At 50.2% G+C, this 23261-nt stretch overlaps 1 protein-coding gene across 3 annotated transcripts; it reads left to right on the top strand.

Annotated features, from left to right (window-relative positions):
- The first annotated feature begins 240 nt into the window (after positions 1 to 240).
- Positions 241 to 14108, top strand: ENO1 (enolase 1). 3 transcript variants are annotated; one of them, XM_006076681.3, is made up of 12 exons: positions 241 to 398; positions 2605 to 2698; positions 5211 to 5306; positions 6604 to 6662; positions 8062 to 8131; positions 8585 to 8718; positions 9101 to 9323; positions 10543 to 10740; positions 11510 to 11711; positions 12106 to 12214; positions 12422 to 12480; positions 13692 to 14108. In XM_006076681.3, exons 2-12 carry the CDS (start codon positions 2614 to 2616, stop codon positions 13759 to 13761), a joined length of 1305 nt encoding a protein of 434 aa, XP_006076743.1. In that variant the 5' UTR covers positions 241 to 398; positions 2605 to 2613; the 3' UTR covers positions 13762 to 14108. The 3 variants fall into 3 exon arrangements, with proteins under 3 accessions (XP_006076743.1, XP_006076744.1, XP_044798898.2); XM_006076682.3 differs by lacking the exon at positions 6604 to 6662 and adding an exon at positions 6243 to 6301; XM_044942963.2 differs by lacking the exons at positions 11510 to 11711; positions 12106 to 12214; positions 12422 to 12480; positions 13692 to 14108 and adding an exon at positions 10921 to 11039 and having other exon boundaries at positions 10543 to 10833.
- The last annotated feature ends 9153 nt before the right edge of the window (positions 14109 to 23261 follow it).

The following is a 23261-nucleotide window of genomic DNA, read 5'->3' as shown; positions in this document are numbered from 1 at the left end:
CAGAGCCACAGATTCCTCTCCGCCGGGGGGGGGGAACCTCGGCCCGACACTGGGGCTCGTCCATACTCCCACCCATTTGCTGGGGCAGTGCGGACGCCCCAGCCCGGTCCAGCCCCACCTCCCTGGTATGTCGCTCCCTCTAACCATCCGCAGCGGCCGCAGCTCCTCCCTTCCCTCGGACGAGAGACCGAGTGACGGCGCGCTGAGCCAATGGCAAGGCGTCGCTGAGGGGGCGGGGAGTGGGCGGGGTCCCCTCCGGGCTGGGCAGGAAGTCCTGTCCAGCGGCGCGGAGAGGAGCTCGGGGTAGTCGGAGCTCTCGGAGTTTGCCACTTATCGCTCATCCTTTGTGTCAGCAGCACCCTCTCCCTCTCTCTAGGGCGGCGACCTCCGGCGGCCGGGTGAGAACTTGAGGAAGGGCTGCCGAGCAAGCGCCCGCGCGGGCGCCGCGTGGGTCCCCCGGGCTCGCGGGCGCTCCTGCCGGTCAGACTGCGGGTGGGGGGTTCGGCTGGGATGGGGAAGGGGTGGGTCCGCCCTCGCGACTGGCCTCCCTAGCCAGAGTCGCGGCTCGACTCTGGGGCACCGCGCCCGGTTTCTCCGGAGGGGAAAGTGCAGCTTAGCCTGAGATTACGGTTTACGGGCCCGCGTAACTGTCCCGGGAGATCAGGGGTACAACACGCAGTCACCAAGACAGCAGGCGGCGAGGGTGGAAGGTTTGGGAAGCGCTCCAGGTCCAACCTGTGTGCTCATTAAAGCCAGGCCCTTACGAAAATGGACAAAGAGGCCGATAAAGGAGCAATTCCCGCGAAGCTGCAACTTCCCCCTCCGGGCCCCGCGCCCCTGCCTCCCGCTGGTGGCCCCCGGCCTGGCGCCTAGGTGTCCAGCCCGTCGCTGCTCCGGAATGAGCAGGGACTAATGTAGGTTTAGAAGGCGCTTGTCCTGGAAGAGACTGCCGCGGAGCCAGGGAGTCATTGGGAAGCCCTCCTGGCGACCTCACCCAGGTCGGGCACGAGCCGCTCTCGGCTCCCCGGGCTGGCCACCAACAGTCAGCCCCTGATCTGACATAAAAAGGATGTATTTTACGAAATCTTGTTCGCTGCTTCCTCTGCAATGTGGTCTTCCCCTTGAGCGGTGTGGGCAGCCGACTGACCTGCTTCCGGGGCACGTGTAGGCCCCGGCTGCCCGGTCTGCCCATGCTGCCCCTGGTCCGGGGTTCAGTCTAGACCGATAAAAAGCCGAGCAGGCTCCCAGTCAGACACACCTTCGTCTCTCTCTGTGCTCATAGCATTTTAATAACTTGGGAGAAAAGTTTTTCTATACAATTTAAAGATAAGTTGAATTTTATTTTTACATCATGAAATAAGTTGATCATTTTGTCTTATATCACTAAAAGGAAACCAAAAATGAAATCTTACAACTGTGTGATGAGGTAGTGAAATGAAGATGTGTTTAAAAGTGTATCTAAAAGCTGTAAAGTAAATCAGTGGTGGTCTGAGGATGAGGGGACAGTGACTGGAAATGGCCTAAGGGAACTTTTTGGCAGTGATAAATGTTACACAGGTATGATTGCCCAAACCCCAAAGTTAACTAGAATTTTAAAATGAGAAAAAATTTAAGCAAATTTGCCTTTTTGTCTTTTTATTGGCTAATGAATAAAAACTCCATTGTTACAAAGACAAAGCCGCGCATGTGACTTCATGTCTAATTTTGAAACTTAAGAAGATACCATTTGCTGCTTCAGAACATTCCAGAGAAGATAACTGGAGGAGGGCCCAGTTAGATAATGGCTTTTGAACAGTGATTAGATGTCTACCTCTGTCTTACAAGTTGTTCAATTAGTTTATTCCTTGGAGATCCCCTGGGAGGGAAAGCAAGAAAAGGACTTTTTTTTTTTTTTTTAGCTCTTGATATTTACTCTTTGTAGCTGCAACCCCCACCTTTTTTAAGGTGTTTTCAAAGGAAACTTCTTCATTTGGCATATCCTGGTGCTCAAAAAAATCGTTTCTCTAGGTACAATTCATGACTTTCATAATTAAGATTTTTAGATGGGGTGAAGTGCCCATTGAAAGAAAAACGTTATTAGATAACGTTATTATTGTGCCCTGTCTTGCTGAAAACCCAAGCACTGTGAGGTTTGAAAGGCTCAGAAATTGGCAAAGCTCACAGCACATCGACCAAGAAGCTCACTCCTCCCTTCCAAACTCATAATTTCTGATTATCCTATATCAACCGATTAAAGATCCTCCTGATCCCTCAAGTTACCTGATGAATTGTGTTTCCAGCTTTTAATTCACTGTTCTGCTACAAACCAGATTTTCCTCCTGTAGTTTATTTTTTTTCAATCCCACCAGCACACATGTGGTCAGGCTTTCTTTGCTTGCAGGACCAGCCCTGAGTTAGTAGGGCCTTTCAGAGCTGCCCCCCACCTACTTTTTAGGAACAATTCCCACTGCTTTCCAGCAGGCATTTTCTAGTCACCCTTCCTACATTAATTTTTAGTTATATGCAGACTCTTCCTAGTCTAGGAATCCTCAGACATGACCCCGTGAATAATGAGCTGAGGTTTCGTTATGGTTCATGGAAAACGTGAACTGTGTTTCCCTGCAGAAAGTCACCATGTCCATCCTGAAGGTCCATGCCAGAGAGATCTTTGACTCTCGTGGGAACCCCACCGTTGAGGTTGATCTCTTCACCGCGAAAGGTATGTGCCACCTTTGTTCCTATAGTCCCTTGCACCACATTCCATTTTTTTTTAAAGCTTCAAATGACAGCCTTAGGCAAGAAACAGCTTGTGGTCTGGAAAGCCTTTCTTTCTGATCTACACGTGCTGGTAGGCTGTGGTGCTGGTAGGCTGTGCTCTGAAGCTGGGAGGCAACAGGCCCTTGTGCTTCTTGGTATTTAGAGCAGGGCACAGGTCAGCTCCTAGGTCACTGAGGTAGGGAGGTAAGGTGATACCTTGTCCCTAAAAGGGCCTGTCACTCCTTTGCCTCACAGCTTGTTGTGACCAAATAAGTAGGCACGGTGTGGTAGGATGGATCTTCCTTGAAAAGGAAAGAGATTAGGGGAGTATAAGGGTATATATAGCGCTCTTATCTCTGCTTCCAGAAATCACTCTTAGAGGATCAGGGACAGTTTTTACTTGGGGGTGTTGGGACATTCCAGAGGTTGGTATTTTTACCTCACTATAAGTCCACATAGGAAGGATTTGCCCACATTCGAAAAGAATAGAATGGGACCCCCTTAAAATCTTCCCTCCTTCATCTTTTTTACTTTAAGAAAATCTGGTGCTTCCCTAGCCCCTGTGTTACCTCCAGCAACATCTCAGCCATTTTCTAAATGGCCCAAGTGCATGAAGTTAGAAAGGGAGCTTCAGGCAGAGAGGCACCCAGTGGTGCCGAGCACAGACCTGCCAGTCAGAGCTGAGTCATGGTCTGAATCACAGGCCTGGCAGAGGAACCTCCAGCCCATCCCTTCCTGTCCTGCCTTCCCCCTTGCCCAGAAAGTGAAGGCCCCTCAAGTCTAGATTCATCCAGCAGAAGTCTACCTGTGGTTACTGTGGGGGTTGCCATGAGAACACCATTGCTTCTGGGCATGTGCCTTGTGGATTCTCAGATTGCAAGAATTTCCTTTCAGTTTATGAGACTGGCTCACGTAGAGAGTGGAACTTTCCACTTGGAAATTAACGGACTTTGAACAAGGAAAAAAGACCCAGGGTGCTAGAAGATTGTTGAGAAGGAGGCATTTTCTTTGAAACTCTTTAAAATGACTAAAATTAATGTCTTAACATTTAAATGAATGGAACTTTCTCTTATGTGTTTTAATCCTTTTCAGGAAGAATAAAAAGGCCAGGAAATCATAAATTTGTTAAGAACCTTTCATCACTTCTTTATTAGAATTTATTTTTTAGGCCAGTTTTAGGTTCGCAGCAAAATCAAGTGGAAAGTAGAGTGTTCCCATCTATCCCCCATCCCCACCATCAACATTCTCACCTGAGCAGTAGAGTCAAACCTGCATTGACACGTTATCACCCCAAATCCATAGTTGACCTTCTTCACCTAGACTAACCTTTGTTAGAGTCAAGGTTACACTTACTTGTTATCAGCCAAAGTCCATAGATGACCATAGAGTCACTCTTACTTCCATCGTGTCTTCACCTCGTCCAGGGCTGATGGATACAGGGAAAGCCAGGGGCTGGATACAAAGAAGAACATGTGGCCAGCTGCTCACACCATCATGTGGTGACACAAGCATGTAACCAAGTGTGACTGAGATACTTGGTTGGTCTTTTCCTCTTCAGTTGAGTTGCCTTCACATCCCCGCACCCGCCAGTTCTCAGAGGGGAAATCCCTGACAGTTTCAAGAAGGCTGCCTGCACTTCCTGCTCCCCTAACCCTGTCTGCCCCATGTAACCAGATCTCTGCAGTACCTTTCCTGACCCCGTCTGTCCTCCAAGGACAGCTGCCACTTTCTGCTCCACAGTCTAGGCTTAGCCAGGCGGCCGGTTTCTCTATCTGCAGGACTGTGATTGGGTTCTAGTGTCATTAACTCTGCGCGTTTGTTGTCCTTATTCCTTTTCTCTTCCAGCCTGTCCTGTTAGGCAGAGAACCTCCAAATAGCATTCAGTGCTGCCTAAGCTGAGGCACATGAACTGTAGAGATTCCTCTTGAGCCATCGCCTTCCAAACTTGAAAGCTAGCAACGCGATCTCAGTTGTCTAAGGGAAGCTTAGCAACAGTGCTCTCTAGCCAGACTGTCTAAAATAGCTTGGTGTTTCTGTGGGTTACTAGCTCCTAGAACATGACAAATCCCGCAAATGGATTTATGGTGCTTCTGTTGGACTGTGTGGCTGGGGGTGGTCCATGGGCCAGCTGCAGGGCACCACCTGGGAGATTTCAGAGATGCGGACTCAAATGTCCTGTCATGTCTCAGGATCTGCATTTTAACCCACAGGTGCTGTGTGCGCATGTTAAAACTGGAGAAGCTCTGCTCTAGACCTTTATCTTTAAACTAGAGAGATTCATCAGCTCTGCTGTAGGGTCTTCGGTATAAAGTCATAAAAGCACAGGAGGCCGGAGGAACAGCCATCTGAGTCTCCCCAATGTTGGGAGGAAGTGACCATTTCCTGAGGGCAGATGCCCTCTGTGCCAGGAGGGATCTGAGAGTCATTGCTTAATCATTAGTAAACATTTCCCCCCTCCCTCTCTTAACATCCAGGTCTCTTCAGAGCTGCTGTGCCCAGTGGCGCCTCAACTGGAATCTATGAGGCCCTGGAGCTCCGGGACAATGATAAGACGCGCTACATGGGGAAAGGTGAGCGCAGACCCAGGCCGGCTCGGCCCTGTCAGCCATGGCTTCCCTCCTCCCTACAGCTCGCATCTGAGGGTGGGAGACCTCTGATTTGGCCCAGGGTATGGATGGCGAGCATGTGTACCACCCAAGGGAGAGAGAGCTGGCTGACTGATGCCAGGGTCCCTAAGCCTGTAACCCAGGGCAGGCATTTTCACTCTTCTTTCTCCTGCGATTTGTCTCCAGTCTGTGAAGAACTCCTGGTTGGGCCAGGGAACGAGGGAGAAGAAGACACGTTAGGTAGTCCTCAGGAGAAGCCTCTCGTCCTCCAGGAGGGCTCTGAGGGCCTTCCTGGCCGGCTGGCCTCTTGCTGGGGTGTGGTCTCGGGGTGGAGGCTTCCGACTCATCATGGATAGAGCAGTCGTCTCTCTGGCAGAGGCCAGGTCACAGAAAAGCAGACGGGGCTGGACTGCACTCTCCACGGAGTGGTGTCACCCCGCGGATGGGAATTGGTTCTGGAGAGAAGGCGGGAACACAGGCTGTGTCATGGTTCATGGCCCTCCCAAGGACCACACTGTAAGGAGGTAGAGGGCACGAGTTGGCTGCCAACCTTCCAGGGGAGGGAGATGAAGAAAATGGTCCAGGGATACTGCATCGGAGGGACAACAGCGAGTGAGGTCAGGTTGAGGGGGACACAGGGCCAGGGTCACGGCGGCTCCACTGCAGGGGGCAGCTTCTGTAAAGAGCTCTCCTGAGGGGTCTCGCTGGCAGCCCAGGTGGACGCCTGTCCACGGCAGGAGGACCGCGCCCCACCCCAGTTAGGATGAGGCCGAATGCATGGTCCCCACTGCCTTCTCCCCACCTTCCTGTTTCCTCTCTTTCTCTCACTCAGTGCCCTTCACAAACCTGTTCTCTTCTGAGTCTTTCTTTTTTCCTTCTCTGTCAATCTCTGCTGGTCAGGTGTCTCCAGACCTGTTAAGTATATTAACGAGTTCCTGGCACCAGCCTTGTGCACTCAGGTAATACACGGGGCGTCCTTTAGCCTCTGCGGCTGGCCTGTCCAGTGCATGGTCTTGCCAACTAACCTCCCTCCAGACACTGTTTGGCGGCTCTGTGTGTGGCTCTAACCCCTGGGGGTCCTAGGTAAGAGCACTCAGACTGGGCCAGAAAGCCCTCCGATTCCGGGAGGAGAGGGCCAGGGGTCCCGTTGAAGGTCTCTGGTGGTCTCTGAATATTTGGGTGAATATGGTGAGCGGTTCTCCAGCAGTGCTGCTCAAGCCTCTCATCAGCGTCGGTAATTTGATTTGATTATTCCTTCTAGGTGTCTCAAAGGCTGTTGAGCACATCAATAAAACTATTGCACCTGCCCTGGTTAGCAAGGTAGGACCCGCCTCCTGATGACTAATGTATATTAATGCTATCAGAGCGCCGCCGCCTAGTCCAGGCCAGGGGGCTTTCCTGTTTACAGAAGAGCTTATTCTGAGAGCTAAAGAAGCCGGTGGGCTTCCCTGTCCTGCATGCGAATTACTTGGCCTTTGCTGACCTGCCCTCTGCCTGCGTGGCCATGTCTAACAGAGCATGGAACTGGATTCGAGGGACAGGAGGCTCTAAGAGCCTTGATGTTTCCCAGCAATAATCTTGACCTCTGGGGAGTTAAGATCCAGATTTTAAGGGTGACTCCCAGGGATGTTGAATGTAGTACCCATTCAGTGGCGACTGACTGATTTTTTCATGAGCTGTAGAATTACCTTATATGTTTCAACAGCAGAACTCTTGTTAAATAAAATCCTATTTGGAGCCTCAATATGGCAAACAGACATAAGTAGAGCTGCAGTAGAGGAAGTGGGGCTGGGGACCTCACAGCCCAACCTGCTCAGCTACTTTTTGTCGCTTTTATCCTCCCTCCAGCCCCTCCCTCCCAGATTCCTGTGGCCTAACCTGGCCCCATGTGTCCTCCTTGGCGTGGTCCCTCTCCCAGCTCCACTCTGTGTGCCCATGGCAAGTGGCACCTCTGCTGGTTCTATTCCCAGCTTGCCTGCTGTGGCTGGCCCATGTGGCCCACTGTGATTGGTCCCCAGGCAGAGTTTCCATCACTGCTCTGCCGTCCCAGCCTCCCGGCCCCCTCCACACACAAGAAAGATGATAAATAATTTGCTGTTGTGAAGTTTTTAAAGTACGCTGACTTTTATTTCATTACTTTGAGCCAGTTTTTAAGATGCCAATTTGGTTACTTTATACTCTCACCAAAAGTATTCATTTTGGTCAGTTATCAAACATTTTGGGGACTTCCCTGGCAGTCCAGTGATTAAGACTCCACACTCCCAATGCAGGGGACCTAGGTTTGATCCCTGGTCAGGGAACTAAGATCCCACATGCCACACACGACCTGGCGTAAAACATTAAATAAATAAAGATGATTATTATTTTTTTATTTTGGTCTTGTGGACTACCTACCATCAGATACTCAGACGTCCTCATTGAGGACAGCTGAGTGACAGCAGAAACTGACTTTGATGAGCACAGCTCTTCAAATAAAGAACAATGAGTTCTGTTGTTTTACGGCCCCCAAAGTCACAATACTGGGAGAAGTACGTGATGCTCTTACAGCCTGTGAAGGGCAGTATTGTGTCTCCCTGTTTTCTCCTGACATGGATAAGCACAGAACCGACCTGGGCTTTGCACAGTTCCCAGGGCTGGTGGATCTGTGACAGGAGGGCCCAGGGCATGTGGGTAGAAGCACCATTCCGTCCAAGCAGCTCACCCTCCCTTCTCCCTGCAGAAGCTGAACGTCGTGGAGCAGGAGAAGATCGACAAGCTGATGATAGAGATGGACGGCACAGAAAATAAGTGTGAGTGGCCCAAGGGGAACCTTTGCAGGACGGTCGTGGCTTCTCCTGAAGACTCTTGAAGTCCCTTGGGGAGAGGTCATGTCGTCCCTAACGATGAGTTATGTGACCAGATAGCTGTGGTCCTTGCCTCACGTTCATAAATTACATTTTTAAATATCAGGAGTACAGCCAACTGACAGCAGCAGGTGTGGAGGGTTACTCAGAAGAGGCCTGTGCTTTAGATAGTCTAGCAATTTGCAGAACTTGCTAGAGTTCCATAGACCAAAGAAAGGGCTTTCTCTTTGGGTGAAGAGCAGATGAGTGTATGTGGGAAGAAGGTTGTTGGCATTTCTTAGAGATGAAGAGGTTCAGAGTACAATCCAGAGTGCACACAGTGGTGGTCCAGACGGGAATGCCAGCTGGAGGAAGGCTGGTGGGTAAGACATACCTTCATTTAACTCTGTTCTGTTCCAGCCAAGTTTGGTGCGAACGCCATCCTTGGCGTGTCCCTGGCTGTCTGCAAGGCTGGTGCTGTGGAGAAGGGGGTGCCCCTCTACCGCCACATCGCTGACTTGGCTGGCAATGCCGAGGTCATCCTGCCAGTTCCGGTGAGTAGCTGGTTTGAGCTTCCCGTGTGCAGAGGAGGGAGTGTTTGCTTTCTCATGGGGCCCTGAGACCTCCCGCCTCTCCAGTTCATCCATATGTGACCCTCCAGCACGAGGGTACGAGCAGGCTCTGGGGGTCTCGGCTGCAGACAACTCTGCCGGTGCCGGCTGACAGTGACCTTGAGCGGTGACCTGGCTGCTGTGCACGCACCTCCTTAATTGTCGATGGGAGAGGCACTCTATACTTGTCGTGTTGGATTGTGTGCGCCTGTGGGGGTGGCTGCAGTGCACTGATGCACGGGCTCCATGCGGGAGCCCGGCACTGGGGGCTGCCGGGGGCAGGGAGACCCTCCGGGCCGGGAGCTATACTCCTCTCTCCCCACAGGCTTTCAATGTCATCAACGGTGGCTCTCACGCTGGCAACAAGCTGGCCATGCAGGAGTTTATGATCCTTCCTGTTGGGGCCGAAAACTTCCGGGAGGCCATGCGCATCGGAGCAGAGGTTTACCACAACCTGAAGAATGTCATCAAGGAGAAATATGGGAAGGATGCCACCAACGTGGGAGATGAGGGTGGCTTTGCCCCCAACATCCTGGAGAACAAAGAAGGTAGCGGCTCCAGGGGAGCCCCCACCCTGGGCACCGCGGCGCCCCTCCCGACCCCCGGTCTGCCTTTTCCACCTTCCATTCATCAAGTACCAAATCGCAAAACCCTTTGTGATTTAAGAAACTAGCACTTCCTTTAAAAAAAAAGAGGTTTTCTTATTAATTTGACTTCTGAATGGCCCGATGATTTGCTTAAACTGGGCTGACAGTGGGCTTGAGAGGCAGTTTGTTCTCCTACCATCCTTGCTCCCCAGCGATGGCAAAAGTGTGCAGCCTGCTCCCTGTTTAAGGATACTGGCATGCTGAGGTTTCAGGTCATTCAGCCGCAGTAATGCCGCACATGCTTCGTTTCACTCTGAATCCTTAGATGCAGAATTAAATGTGAGAGTTGAATAGAGGATACAGAAGTCTTAGGAGAAGAATTCATGGCTGAGTTTTTTGTTTTAGAAGAAAAAGTTAGGATTGCAAGCATATTTCATGGGCTTGTGGGATGGTTAGTGTAAGGAAAGGTCCGTCCTGATCTTTGGGTCAATCATACACAATAGCTGACATTCAACTATTTTAACTTATAAGAAACCAGCCGTTTCACGTGGTTTGAGTCTTGGGCACCTTTGCTGGGCAACAGTAGCCAGTGTCTTGGTCAGTTTCCCTACAGGCAGTGCTCCTCAGTGAGGCTGACCCTGAGCCTGGACCCGGATAGCAGAGCCGTGGTGTGGGGTTCCCCGTCGGTCCACTGGGCTCCCTCTTGGATGTCAGCCTTGTTGTTCAGTCACTTAAATCGTGTCTTGACTCTTTTCAATCCCATGGACTACAGCGTGCCAGGGTTCCTGTCCTTCACCCTCTCCTGGAGTTTGCTCAGATTCATGTCCATTTAGTCGGTGATGCTGTCTAACCATCTTGTCCTCTGTCTTGGCTCTATTTAAAGCCCATTCTTCGGGACAGCTGATCTCCGCTGGTCACTGTAACTGTATCTTGGCCAGCACAGCTGTTCTTTGGTGCTAAATTTGGGAGCATTTGTCGGTCAAAAAGCCTCTGAGAGTCAGTTTCCAACTTGGCCATACACTTGTGGCCCTGAGCAAAGGTTTCTTGCCCCAGAACATAAAAAGGTTCCTGGAATCTTGAGACTGGTGGTTGCGGCCAGAGCACCTTATCCTCCCTGTTACGGTTCCCACTGGGCAGAGCTGGCCTGGTCTCCAAAGTCGTCACCACCATCTCTTTCCAGCCCTGGAGCTGCTGAAGAATGCCATCGGCAAGGCTGGCTACAGCGACAAGGTCGTCATCGGCATGGACGTAGCTGCCTCTGAGTTCTACAGGTCGGGCAAGTATGACCTGGACTTCAAGTCGCCCGATGACCCCAGCAGGTACATCACGCCCGACGAGCTGGCCAACCTGTACAAGTCCTTCATCAGGGACTACCCAGGTGAGTGTCCCGGGCGGCTGTGGGTGCGGGTGGCGGGTGGCACCCCGCGGTGGCGGCGCAGTGTGAGCGCCTGTGTCATCAGGGACTACGCAGGTGAGTGTCCCGGGCGGATGCGGGTGGCGGGTGGCGCCCCGCGGTGGCGACGTGGTGTGAGCGCGTGTGTCATCAGGGACTACGCAGGTGAGTGTCCCGGGCGGCTGCGGCTGCGGGTGCGGGTGCGGGTGGCGACGCGGTGTGAGCGCCTGTGTCACTGTTACAGCAGCCTCCTGAACGAGCAGGCGTGAGGCAAAGACTGCCGGGCACTCGTGCACACGGGAGAGGGGGCACCGAGGCAGAGAGGGGTTAGAACTTGCCCAGGGGCGCTCAGCCAACAGTGGCACAGGTGCTCACACCAGGCAGTGCTTCTGAGTGCCCGTGTTTAAGGTTGAGCACCTTGGTGGAGATGGGGCTGGAACGCACACCCCAGTGTCACCCCTCTGGGTCCACAGCCCTGCTCTTACTCTCGGTGGCACTAAACTGAGAACCCCCTGGGCAGCAGGTTTTCTGCCTCCACGACCATGGGATTGCAGGATTGCAATGACCGCGCTCCCTGTCACAGGAGGGCTGGGTAGGGCGGACTCCTTCCAGGACTTGCTTTAGGGACAGGCTGTCTGCAGGTGGGAAGGGTGAGGCCAGGTGAGCCTCAGTTCGGGGGAGGTGGTGCTCCAGCGGTGTTGCTGGTCAGCAGCCTGGGAGGCCACCCTGATGAAACACACTCTACTGTCCACAGTGGTGTCTATCGAGGACCCCTTCGACCAGGATGACTGGGAAGCTTGGCAGAAGTTCACTGCCAGCGCAGGGATCCAGGTGGTGGGGGACGACCTCACGGTGACCAACCCCAAGCGGATCGCCAAGGCCGTGAGCGAGAAATCATGCAACTGCCTCCTGCTGAAAGTGAACCAGATTGGCTCTGTGACCGAGTCCCTGCAGGCGTGAGTGCCCTCCCTCCAGGGGCAGCTCTTGTGAAGAGAGGGGCCTGAACCTGGTGGTGGGGAGGGGGCTCCTGGTTGGAACTCCCGGTGGCATTTAAAGTTAGCGATGGCCCCCAGGGGACTGGGACATTCGGCAGCTGTGGCCTGGTCTTGACCGCTGGATGGCCGTGCGCTCACAATTCCATCTCACGTGGAGAAAGTCAGGGCACACGCACACCTCTCTCTCAAGGAGGCTAAACCCGCTAGGTTTCCAAATGTGACTACAGGGCAGAGAACGTCCTTGGGCCTTTAGGGGAGGTTGAAGGTTATCCTCGTCCCAACAGTTGAGGGCTCGGGGGGCGCTGCAGTGCCTGAGCCGTGGAGCCATGCCAGTCTGGTTTTCTCTGGCTCCTAGGTGCAAGCTGGCCCAGTCCAACGGGTGGGGCGTCATGGTGTCGCATCGCTCCGGGGAGACTGAGGACACCTTCATTGCTGACCTGGTGGTGGGGCTGTGCACGGGGCAGGTAAGGAGCTCCCTGACACGAACACAGATCTGGGGTGGGGTGGAGAGAACGGAGTCCTGGGTGCCTCTTTCCCTCCTTCCCAGGTCAGAGAGCCTTCTTAAGTAAGGCCTTGCTGTCTCTATGCCTGGCACCCTCCCCTTGCCCAAAGCATCCGAGAGGATTCAGTGTCCACTGTAAGCAGCTGTGGCCTTTGTTTTCTCCTTCCAGATCAAGACTGGTGCCCCTTGCCGATCCGAGCGCTTGGCCAAGTACAACCAGATCCTCAGGTAAGAGGCTGCCCGTGCTGAGTGTGGGCTTGGTCCCCAGGAGGAGCCCATCTGTGCTCTGCAGTACGCGGTGGGGCAGGCACCCTGGCCCCAGTGGTGTTAGGTTGGGGCCAGTCAGGCACCTGATAGCCCTGCCCTGGAGCGGGCCTGCTCCGCACGACTGCCTGGTGGCTCCTGGTGGGAGAGGGAACCGCTCCCTTCTGGACAGTTGCAACCTAGAATTTAGGGGGGCTACAAGGAGGCCTTAGTGATTCTCTGACTTCACAGCTTTGTTTTGTGAACAGGATAACAGAGCTCAGAGAAAGAAAGAAAAATTGCTGAAGGGCAAACGGCAGGGTTTCCAGTGTTCAGCTCCTTCGGACACTCTAGTCTCTCCCCTTTCTGTCCTTGGGAAGCTTTGCCTTTAAACACAGGGTGACCTGCCCTTCTGTTCTTTTCTTCCAGTCTTGAAGGGAAAAGGAACATCTGTTTCATAAGTCCTCCCACATTATCCCATCTTTAAAACTTTATCCTGGGAAATGCCAAACGTATAAAATATAAGTGAATAGTAGACTGTACTCCCTCCCCATCACGTGCATGCACCCGCTGTTCGTATTCCTCCGTGTTTTGTCTCTACATCCTTTTCTGAGAATCTTAAAGCAAATTCCAGGTATTTTGTGATTTTACTTGTGTATATTTCAGATAAAGCCTTACTTTTGTTTTTTAACATAACCACTTTACCATGATGGTTCCCACGATTAGTGGTAATTTCTTAGTGTCAACATTGGGTCTGTTAATCTAGCCTGTCTCCTCTCTTGTCACTAAGTGACTTTTTTTTTGACATCAGGATCCAAAGTCCACACTGATGAGCGCCCCGCCTTTTTGCCCTGTGCCACTTATTAGTTCAAGAAACTGGGTTATCCTTTCATTTTAAAATCTTTTTTTTTTTTTTTTTTCTTTTTTAAGTATTCTAAGAAGTCACAGTCCTACCATTTATATTAGGAAGGCAGGGCAGGAAGGAGAACAGGTGCATGAGGAGAGCCCAGATGTTCTATTCCTGGTGTCTCCAAGAAGCTCAAATTTAGGGATTAGTCGGGCAGACTGAGCGAGGGTTGAGTCCCCAAGTTCCTAGCAAGAAGTGTGTCCTTGACCACCTCTTTGGGTGGGAAAATTTATTGCATTGAAGTTTGACATCTGTCTTTCTCTCCCCATCTCTCTTTCTGCTTCCTAAGAATTGAAGAGGAACTGGGCAGCAAGGCCAAGTTTGCTGGCAGGAGCTTCAGAAACCCGCTTGCCAAGTAAGCTGTGGGCGGGCGAGCCCCTGCAGTCACTCGTTGGCTCCTTAGACCTGCGTCTGATGTCGCCGGGCAGTGTGAGGCCCCCGCCGATGCCCACAGGGGCCTCTGGTAGTTACCTGCCCTCTCCTCGTCCTGTGATGTCCCCGCCGCTTCCTTAGACCTGCTGCAGAAGCCATGCCTGACCATCTGGAGCCCTGATGGAAACCCTAGCTCTAATCACGTACTTGGCCCAAATCATTGTTATTCTCACCTCGCTCCCACCAAGTATCCAGAGCCACGTGTATCTAGGTTGTCATCTCTGAGGTGTCCAGTGGGTTCGTGTGCAAAATAAAAAGGCCTGAGTGACCCGTATATATATGCCCTGTGTGTATGAAGTGGTGTCTTGAGCCTGTCCTCACATCTTGGGTATTCAGGAAGCACCTCTACAAGAACCAGAGGCTTTGTGTCATGATAGAAGGAACAGGAGTTTGTGGAGGATGTTGTATAAGTCCTTGGGGAGGGCTTGCTGGGGAAAAGGTGAGAGGGGGTCAACCTGTGCCCTGCAGCAGAGGCTGGGCCAGTGCCAGGAGGCAGGGCCTGACTTCAGGACCAAGCTTGTCAATGGGGAGAGAAAAATGCAGAGCTCTCACAGGGTATCTCAAGAGCAGCTAAATAAGTTAAAGTTTAATTCATTCCTTATTTTCATCTGCCTGATCTCAAGTGCTCAGAAGCTCCATGTCGCTGATACCCACTGCCTTGGGTGCTGCAGGCATGAAGTGCTGGCATTGCAGAAAGCACTGTCTGGAGTAATGGATGAGCACCAGCAAGAGGTAAAAATACTGTGGCTTCTCTGCCCTCTGCCCCTTGAGGTCTGGTGTTCTACTAGTGTTTTATTTTCTTCCCCTGATTTCATAAAAATCCCTTGAATTGTGTTTTAATAACCGGCAAGAGTCCCTTGCATTGCAAGGAGAGCCAACACGTCCATCCTGAATATTCATTGGAAGGACTGGTGCTGACTTGATACAAACAACTGATTCATTGAAAAGACCCTGATGCTGGGAAAGATTGAAGGCAGGAGGAGAAGGGGATCACCAGAGTAAACTTGGGGAATTGGTGATGGACAGGAAGGCAGGGTGTGCTGCAGTCCAGGGGGTTGCAAAGTCAAACACGACTGAACTGAACCCAGCGAGGCCCCCTTGTGGACATTCTTGTTCATTGCTCATCTCTATCTGTTTAACCCAAGAAGCAGAACCAGTAGAAGATGGTCACTCAGTCTTGTCTGACTGTGACCCCATGGACTGTAGCCTCACCAGGCTCTTCTATCCATGGAATTCTCCAGGCAAGAATACTGGAGTGGGTTGCCGTTTCCTTCTCCAAGTAGAAGATACACACACACAAGATTGAGATGCATCACAAGGAATTGGCTCCTGTGATTGTGGGGCATGACAGTCCATAGGCTGGCCAGTTAGAAGGGAGGGTGATCAGGAAAGAACTCCACGTTCAGGTGAAACTCCTCTCTTGTGTAAACCCTGCTTTAGGAACTTTCACCTGATTCAGGCCCACCCAGATCATCCAAGAAAATTCCTTGTTCAGAGTCAACAGTGAGTGGTTTGAATTCTATCTGCAGAATAGCTTCACAGTAATCCCTAGATTAATATTTGAATAGCAGGACTCCTATCTTATCACAGCCGTCACCCCTTGTGAACTTGGCAACCACACACAAATGTCTGAAGCCATCCTTCATCTCCAGATAACAAGACCCTACTTCACCTAATGTGGTGCAGCCCTCCTGTGTACAGCCAAAACCACTAACTAATCCCAGCTTTGCATGACTGGTTCCCATCTGAAAACTGATTCTACAAGGAATGAGGCCTGACAGTCTGCCTGGACTGTTCATCCAAACTTGGATTGCTAAATTTAGTTGCATGTCAGCATTCCTATGCTTAGTCGCTCAGTCGTGCCTGACTCTGTCTTTGAGTTGAAGCCTGCCAGCCTGCTCTGTCCATGGAATTTCTCAGGCAAGAATACTGAAGTGGGTTACCGTTCCTCCTCCAGGGGATCTTCCCGACCCAGCAATCGAACCTGCATTTCCTGTGTCTCCTGCATTTCAGGAGCCTTCAGAAAAAGCCCATTTTCTGATCAGCAATTAAAGGCATTCGTCACTCTGGTTAAAGGATAGATAGGAGCCCTTTCAGATCTTTTCCACCCAGAAGGAAGGCTACTGGGGTCTCGCCCTGGGGATGCTGAGCCCCTGGGGACGGTTGACAGCTTTTCACCCAGCAGAAACAGCACGTTGCTGACACAGATGGGCAGGAGTAAGCCAGGAAGAAATACAACCATCAGCCTTTTCCTGGGCATTCTGACTGAAGCAGGACAAGCAACGCTGATTCTAAGTTTCCAAGTGTTTTTAAAGTAAACATCTCTGGTAGCTCTTGTTAGTAGTCTCTGGACTTGTGTTCTGTGTTTTCTTTTTTAATGTTAACCTTGTAATACAAACATTGGTTTTTCACCTGTGATTGTCTTGATCCCTGCAACAAAACAACTGAAAATTTGAAGCAGTGTAGTTTGCAAACTTTAGCTGGCCGTAGCTTAGAGTGTCCCTGGGTTTCCCTGGTAGCTCAGCTGTTTAAGAATCTGCCTGCAATGCAGGAGACCCCAGTTCGATTCCCTGGTGGCTTCCCTGGTGCACTCAACTGAGTGCAATGCTGGAGACCTGGGTTCGATCCCTGGGTTGGGAAAATCCCCTGGAGAAGGGAAAGGCTACCCACTCCAGTACTCTGGCCTGAAGATTCCATGGACTGTAACCCTAACCCAGCTGTTGCTACTGCTGCTAAGTCACTTCAGTCGTGTCCGACTCTGTGGGACCCCATAGACGGTAGCCCACCAGGCTCCCCCATCTCTGGGATTCTCCAGGCAAGAACACTGGAGTGGGTTTGCCATTTCCTCCTCCAATGCATGAAAGGGAAAAGTGAAAGTGAAGTCGCTCAGTCGTGTCCTACTCTTCGGGACCCCATGGTCTTCAGCCTACCAGGCTCCTCTGTCCATGGGATTTTCCAGGCAAGAGTACTGGAGTGGGGTGCCATTGCCTTCTCCAACCCTAACCCTAACCTCTTCCAACAACACAAGAGAAGACTCTACACATGGACATCACCAGGTGGTTAATACCGAAATCAGACTGATTATATTCTTTGCAGCCAAAGATAGAGAAGCTCTATACAGTCAGCAAAAACAAGACCGGGAGCTGACTGTGGCTCAGATCATGAACTCAACGGACATGAGTTTGAGTAAACTCTGGGAGTTGGTGATGGACAGGGAGGCCTGGCGTGCTGCAGTCCATGGGGTCACAAAAAGTCAGACACAACTGAGCGACTGAACTGAACTGAATTGATAGAGCAAAGAGTCAGACATGACTGAGCGACTTTTCACTCACTAGAGTCTCCTCAGAAGCTTTTAAAGTTTTGGCCATACCCTGCATCATGTGGGAATCTTAGTTTCCAGAACAGGGATCAAGCCCGCACCCCCTGCACTAGAAGGCAGAATCTTAACCACTGGGAGGGAAGTACCCCCTCCCCCGCCTCCCAGACCAAGTAAATCAGAACCTCAGAGCAGAAACCAGAGGCTCAGTGTTAAACAGACGTTCCCTAGCTGACTCCAGTATACAGCTCTGAGCCTGGCAACGCTCTGTGCCTCCGGCCCTGGTAATTTTATTTTAATGATTGCAGCTGAGACTGGAAGACGGCAGCTGAAGGCAGTCAACACAGGTCCCAGAACTGCAAGTGGAGCCATTTACAGGGAGGAAGCCTGGACAGGCAGAGAAGGCAATGGCAACCCACTCCAGTACTCTTGCCTGGAAAATCCCATGGACGAAGGAGCCTGATAGGGTGCAGTCCAAGGGTTCTTGAAGAGTCGGACACGACTGTGCGACTTCACTTTCACTTTTCACTGTCATGCATTGGAGAAGGAAATGGCAACCCACTCCAGTGTTCTTGCTTGGAGAATCTGAGGGATGGCAGAGCCTGGTAGGCTGCTGTCTATGGGGTCACACAGAGCTGGACACGACTGAAGCGACTTAGCAACAGCAGCAGCAGCCTGGACAAGAGCCTGCTTCTTGACTAAGAATTCCGATTCGAATCAGCTCTCTACATAGTTTGGGCCCAGGGACTGGTTTCATGGAAGACAGTTTTTCCATGGACTGGTGCTGGGACTGGGGGATGATGGTTCAGGCGGTAATCCAAGCGATGGGGAACAGCAGATGAAGCTTCACCAGCTCAACTCTTGCTGTGGAGCCTGGTTCCTAACAGGTCCTGGACGAGTATTGATCTGTCTTGAGGGTTGGAGATCCCTGCCAAATGGTCACACACAGAGTAAGTACTATAAATGGTCACATGGTGGGGGGGATGAATCGGGAGATTGGGATGGCCATGTCCACTACTGATACTGTACATAAAGGAGATAACTAGTTAGAAATGACAGTGTAGCTCAGGGAACTCTTCTCACCGCTCTGTGGTGACCTAAATGGGAAGGAAATCCAAGAAAGAGGGAACATATATACGTATAACTGATTCCTTTTGCTGTACTGTAGAAACTAACGCAAGTTTATAAAGCAGATTTCCTAATGGCTCAGCTGGTTAAGAACCCACCTACCAGGGCCGGAGACCTGAGAGACTCGTGTTCCATCTCTGGATCGGAAAGATCCCCTGGAGGAGGGCATGGCAACCCACTCCAGTATTCTTGCCTGGAGAATCCCCACGGACAGAGGAGCCTGGCAGGCTATAGTCCATGGGGTTGCAGAGTTGGACAAGACTGAAGTGACTTGGCATGCACATACACATACTCCAATAAAAATTAATTTTAAAAAAGAAATGGTCACATCAACTTAGCCTCCCACCCAGAATACAATGAATTAGACCATCAAGTGCTGATACACTTACGTAGGAAGAGGTACATGGGGAAAGCCTGGCATGCTGCAGTCCATGAACAACAGAGGAAGAGGTCCAGGGCATAGGGAAAGGGGAAGGAGCTCTTGAGAGCTTAGAAAGCACCTGTGGCCATGACTGAACAAAACAGGGGCAGAGTTTAGAGCAACAAGTTCATAGCAACCCTAGAGAAGTATGGGGACCCACTGAGCCAAATTCACTGAGGTATGATTTACCTTCAGTCACAGGTACCTGTTGTTTTACTGTGGCTATTTTTTAAAATATTTATTTGCTGCTCTGGGTCTTTGTTGTGGCGTGTAGGATCTAGTTCCCTAACCAGGAATGAAAGCAGGGCCCCCTGCATTGGGAGTGTGGAGTCTTAGCCACTGGACACCAGGGAAGTCCACACGTACCTGTTAAGTGTACAGTCTGGTGTGTTTTAAAAAATGCACCTGGTAACCAGCATTACTCCACAACAGACCATTTCCAACACCCCAAGAGTTCCTCGAGCCCCTTCCCAATTAACTCCCACCCCGAAAAGCAGACAGCCTAATGTTTTTTAAATTCAAATTAGTTGTCAAGAATCTAAAACACAGATTTCTTGTAAAAGTTCCAATTTCTGGGTTCTAATGGATTGACATTAGACACTAAAACTTGACAACACCGGGTCCACATTCCTAGAAGGCCGCAGTTGGCCATCTTCCTTTTTTTGACTTCACTGTGCAACATGTGGGATCTTAGTTTCTTGACCAGGGATCAAACCTGTGTCCCCTGCAGTGGAAGGCTGGAGTCTTAACTATCAGACCACCAGGGAAGTCCCTGGCCATTGTCTCCTGAAGGCAGCTGCTTTTGAATCTGCCACTCCGGGTCCACAGTCTCTTCTGCAGGCTGACATCTTCCCAATGCCATTCCTTTCCTGTAAGAATCCTCTGTCCCCAGGAGCCCTGGGGGTTTAGGCCCTCCAGGGCTCCTCCTCTGTTGACAAGCAACCTCCCGGTGCCTTCAGGTAGCAACAACTCCCCAGACACAACCTTGAACTCGTCAGTTCACAAAGACCCATAAATGGGGCAGGCAGGGTACCACTTATCCGTTCTGCTCATCAGCTGTAAGGGGGAGGCCAGCCTGGCCAGTGGCATCCCCCCCTTCTTCCTGCCCATCTCGCTGCAAAGCGTGAGGGCTGGTAATCAGGGCTGCCATCCATGGGGACCAGGAATGATAGCAGACTCATTTGCATATGTGACCTAAGACAGTAATTAAACCCAGGCGCCCCAGGGGTGAGGAATAAGCACATTAATTCAGGAGCAATTAAAACCCTCCAACATCACTGTCACACAGATGCCACTTCTGAGACTGGCTCCAACTGATGACAGTCACCTTTCAGCTCCCTCTTTTGGCTGCTAGACTGCCACCCTGACTGCACATTCTTGGGGGGAGCAGGCTCCCCAGACTCTCCATCCTTCTATAGGATCCCTGATGCTCTTATGGACAAGTTACTGTGAAAGACAATGCCTCATCTTTTCTGTGTGTGTGGCAAAATATACATAGCAAAATTTAGCATTTTAACCACGTCAAGTGTACAGTTCAGGGGCATTAAGTACATCCAAAGCTTGCATCGCTTAAGTCACTTCAGTCGTGTCCGACTTTTTGGGACCCCATGGACCTAGCCCGCCAGGCTATTCTGTCCATGGGATTCTCCAGGCAATAATACTGGAGTGGGTTGTCGTTTCCTACTCCAGAGGATTTTCCCTAGGAATCGAACTTGGGTCTCCTACATTGCAGGCAGATTCTTTACCATCTGAGCCACCAGGGAAGGGACTCATATAATAGTCATCTTTTTTTTTCTTTAAGATAATGGTCTTTTAAAATAATTAAAAAATTTTTAATTTGTGTTTGGCTGAGTTGGGTCTTTGTTGCCACATGTGGGCTTTTTCTGGCTGTGGTGAGCAGGGGTTACGCTCTAGTTGTGGTGCGTGGGCTTCTCACTGTGGTGGCCCCTCTTGTTGCGGAGCACAGGCTCAGTAGTTGTCACACGTGGGCTTAGTTGCCCTGAGTCACGTAGGATCTTTCCAGACCAGGCATCGACCTCGTGTCCCCTGCATTGGCATGCGGGTTCTTAATGACTAGAACATCAGGGAAGTTCCCCTGGTGTAACGTTTTAAAGGTTTATACATGTTGAAGCCTGTGTCAATACTTCCTCCCTTTTTATGGCTGAATAAAGTTACATTTTATAGATATACCACATATATCCATTACTTCATTAATAGACATTTGGGTGGTTTCTACATTTTGGCTTTGTGAGTAATGCTTCCATGGACATGGATGTACAGGTAACTGCTTTAGTCCCTGTTTTCAGTTCTTTGGTGTACGGATGGATACCTAGCAGTGGAATTGCTGGGTTGTATGGTAATTCTATGTTTAACTTTTTGGGGAACTACTAAACCATTTTCCACAGCAGTTGTGCCATTTTACATTCCTACCAGTAATATATGAAGGTTCCAATTTTTCCACATTGTTATCAACACTTACTTCCCTTTAAAACACTTTTTTAAAAATTATGGCCATTCCAGAAGGTGAGAAGTGGTATCTAATTGAGGTTTTGATTTGGATTTCCCTAGTACTTTCGCCTGGAAAATCCCATGGACAGAGGAGCCTGGTAGGCTGCAGCCCATGGGGTCACGAAGAGTCAGACACGACTGAGTGACTTCACTTTCACTTTTCACTTTCATGCATTGGAGAAGGAAATGGCAACCCACTCCAGTGTTCTTGCCTGGAGAATCCCAGGGACGGGGGAGCCTGGTGGGCTGCCATCTATGGGGTCACACAGAGTCAGACATGACTGAAGTGACTTAGCAGCAGCAGCAGCAGCAGTGTCTAATGATGTTGAACATCTTTTCACGTGCTTTTTGGCCATGTGTTTATCCTCTTTCCAAGTCACTTGGCCATTTTTCAATCAGGTTGCCTTGTTGCTAAGCCCTAGATTTCTTTATATTTTCTGGATTCTATCAGATATATGATTTGCAAATATTTTCTCCCATCCTGTAGGGTTTTTTTTTTTCCACTTTCTTGTAGTGTCCTTTGATGTACAAAAATTTCTAAGTTTGATGAATTCCAATTTATTTTTTTCTTTTGTTGCTTCTGTTTTGGTGTCATGTTTAAGAAACCATTGTCAAACCCAAGATTATGAAGATTTGTCCTCACGTTTTCTCCTAAGAGTTTTATGGTCTTCACTCTTATTTAGGTTTCTAATTCATTTTCAGTTAATTTTTATATATGGCATAATCTAAGTGTTCAATTTCATTCTTTTGCATGTGGATATCTAGTTTTCCCATTGCCATTTGTTGAAGAGAGACTGTCTTTTCTGCATTGAATAGTCTTGGCACTCTTATTGAAAATCAACTCACTATATATACAAGTTTACTTCTGGGTTCTCTATTCTATAGGTCTATATGTCTATCCTTATGCCACTGCCACTGTTTCAATTACTTTAGCTTTATAAGACATGACCTAGCCTTTTTTGTTTTTGTTTTTGGCTTCCTTGTGTGATTATGTGGGATCCTAGTTCCCTGACCAGGGATCGAACCTGAGCTCCATGCACTGAAGTGCAGAGTCTTAACCACTGAACCACCAGAGAAGTCCCATGACCCAGCCCTTTACATTCATCATTTCATTTACTCCTCACCAAACACTATGACTTAGGCACTCTAATCATTCTTAGAGGCCTGAAATGTTAGGTGTCTTACCCTAAGTCACAAAGTTGGTGGGTTGCAAGTTGCCCTTTGCAAGGTGACATTGCAAGTGCTCCCGGGTTGACAGACACACAAAAGGTGTGAATTCTCATGTCTTTACCTTAAAAACAACCTCCATAGCTAAGTGATGTCTTGCCAGGCCTTTGGTCACTAGGATCCCAAAACCAGGATCTTCCACGAGGAAGAAAGTGATCCCAAGCAGCTCTCATCAAGGTGAGGAGAAGAAGGTACTTCCTCCCAAAGGCCACAGCCTCCTCCTGGAGACGGCTGCTTACAAACTCTCTTTGCTCAAAGAGCTGAAGCTGCCCTCTTTGCACCCCAGCTAAACTTGACCTTAAAAGGAGACCTAGGACTTCTCCAGTGATCCAGTGGTTATGACTCTCCATTCCCAGTTCAGGGAGTACAGGTTCAAACCCTGGTCAGGAAACTAAGATTCTGCATGCTATTTAACCAAAACCAGAAAAACAAAAATTAAAAAAATGAAAGAGACCCTGGAGCTGTTTGGGTTTGCCTGTCTCTGGCCATACTGCTGGGCAGGTCTTGCAAGGAAGTTTACCTCTGGCCTGCTCAACAGTCTGGGTATGTCTGCTTGTTCGTGAGTTCCCTGTCTGTCAGGACACTGGGGCTATGACTCTTTGAGAAACACTTCAAGCTGAGAGGGGTTCTGCCGTCCCCCCTTAAATGGACAAGCACACACACATACCTGCCCCCCATGACCCTCTATCGCCCTACTGTGCTGAATTTTTCTTCAAAGCCAAAAACATCACTCAAAATGTTCAGCATCTGCTTTTTGGTCTTCCTTCAATAGGATGTAAATTTCGGGAGGATTTACTTTGCAGGAACTTACTTTTGCTCACTGCAGT

This window comes from Bubalus bubalis, chromosome 5, assembly GCF_019923935.1.
Source record: "Bubalus bubalis isolate 160015118507 breed Murrah chromosome 5, NDDB_SH_1, whole genome shotgun sequence".
Classification (NCBI taxonomy): domain Eukaryota; kingdom Metazoa; phylum Chordata; class Mammalia; order Artiodactyla; family Bovidae; genus Bubalus; species Bubalus bubalis.
The sequence above is the reverse complement of the archived record's forward strand: the minus strand, read 5'-3'. Positions and strand labels throughout refer to the sequence as shown.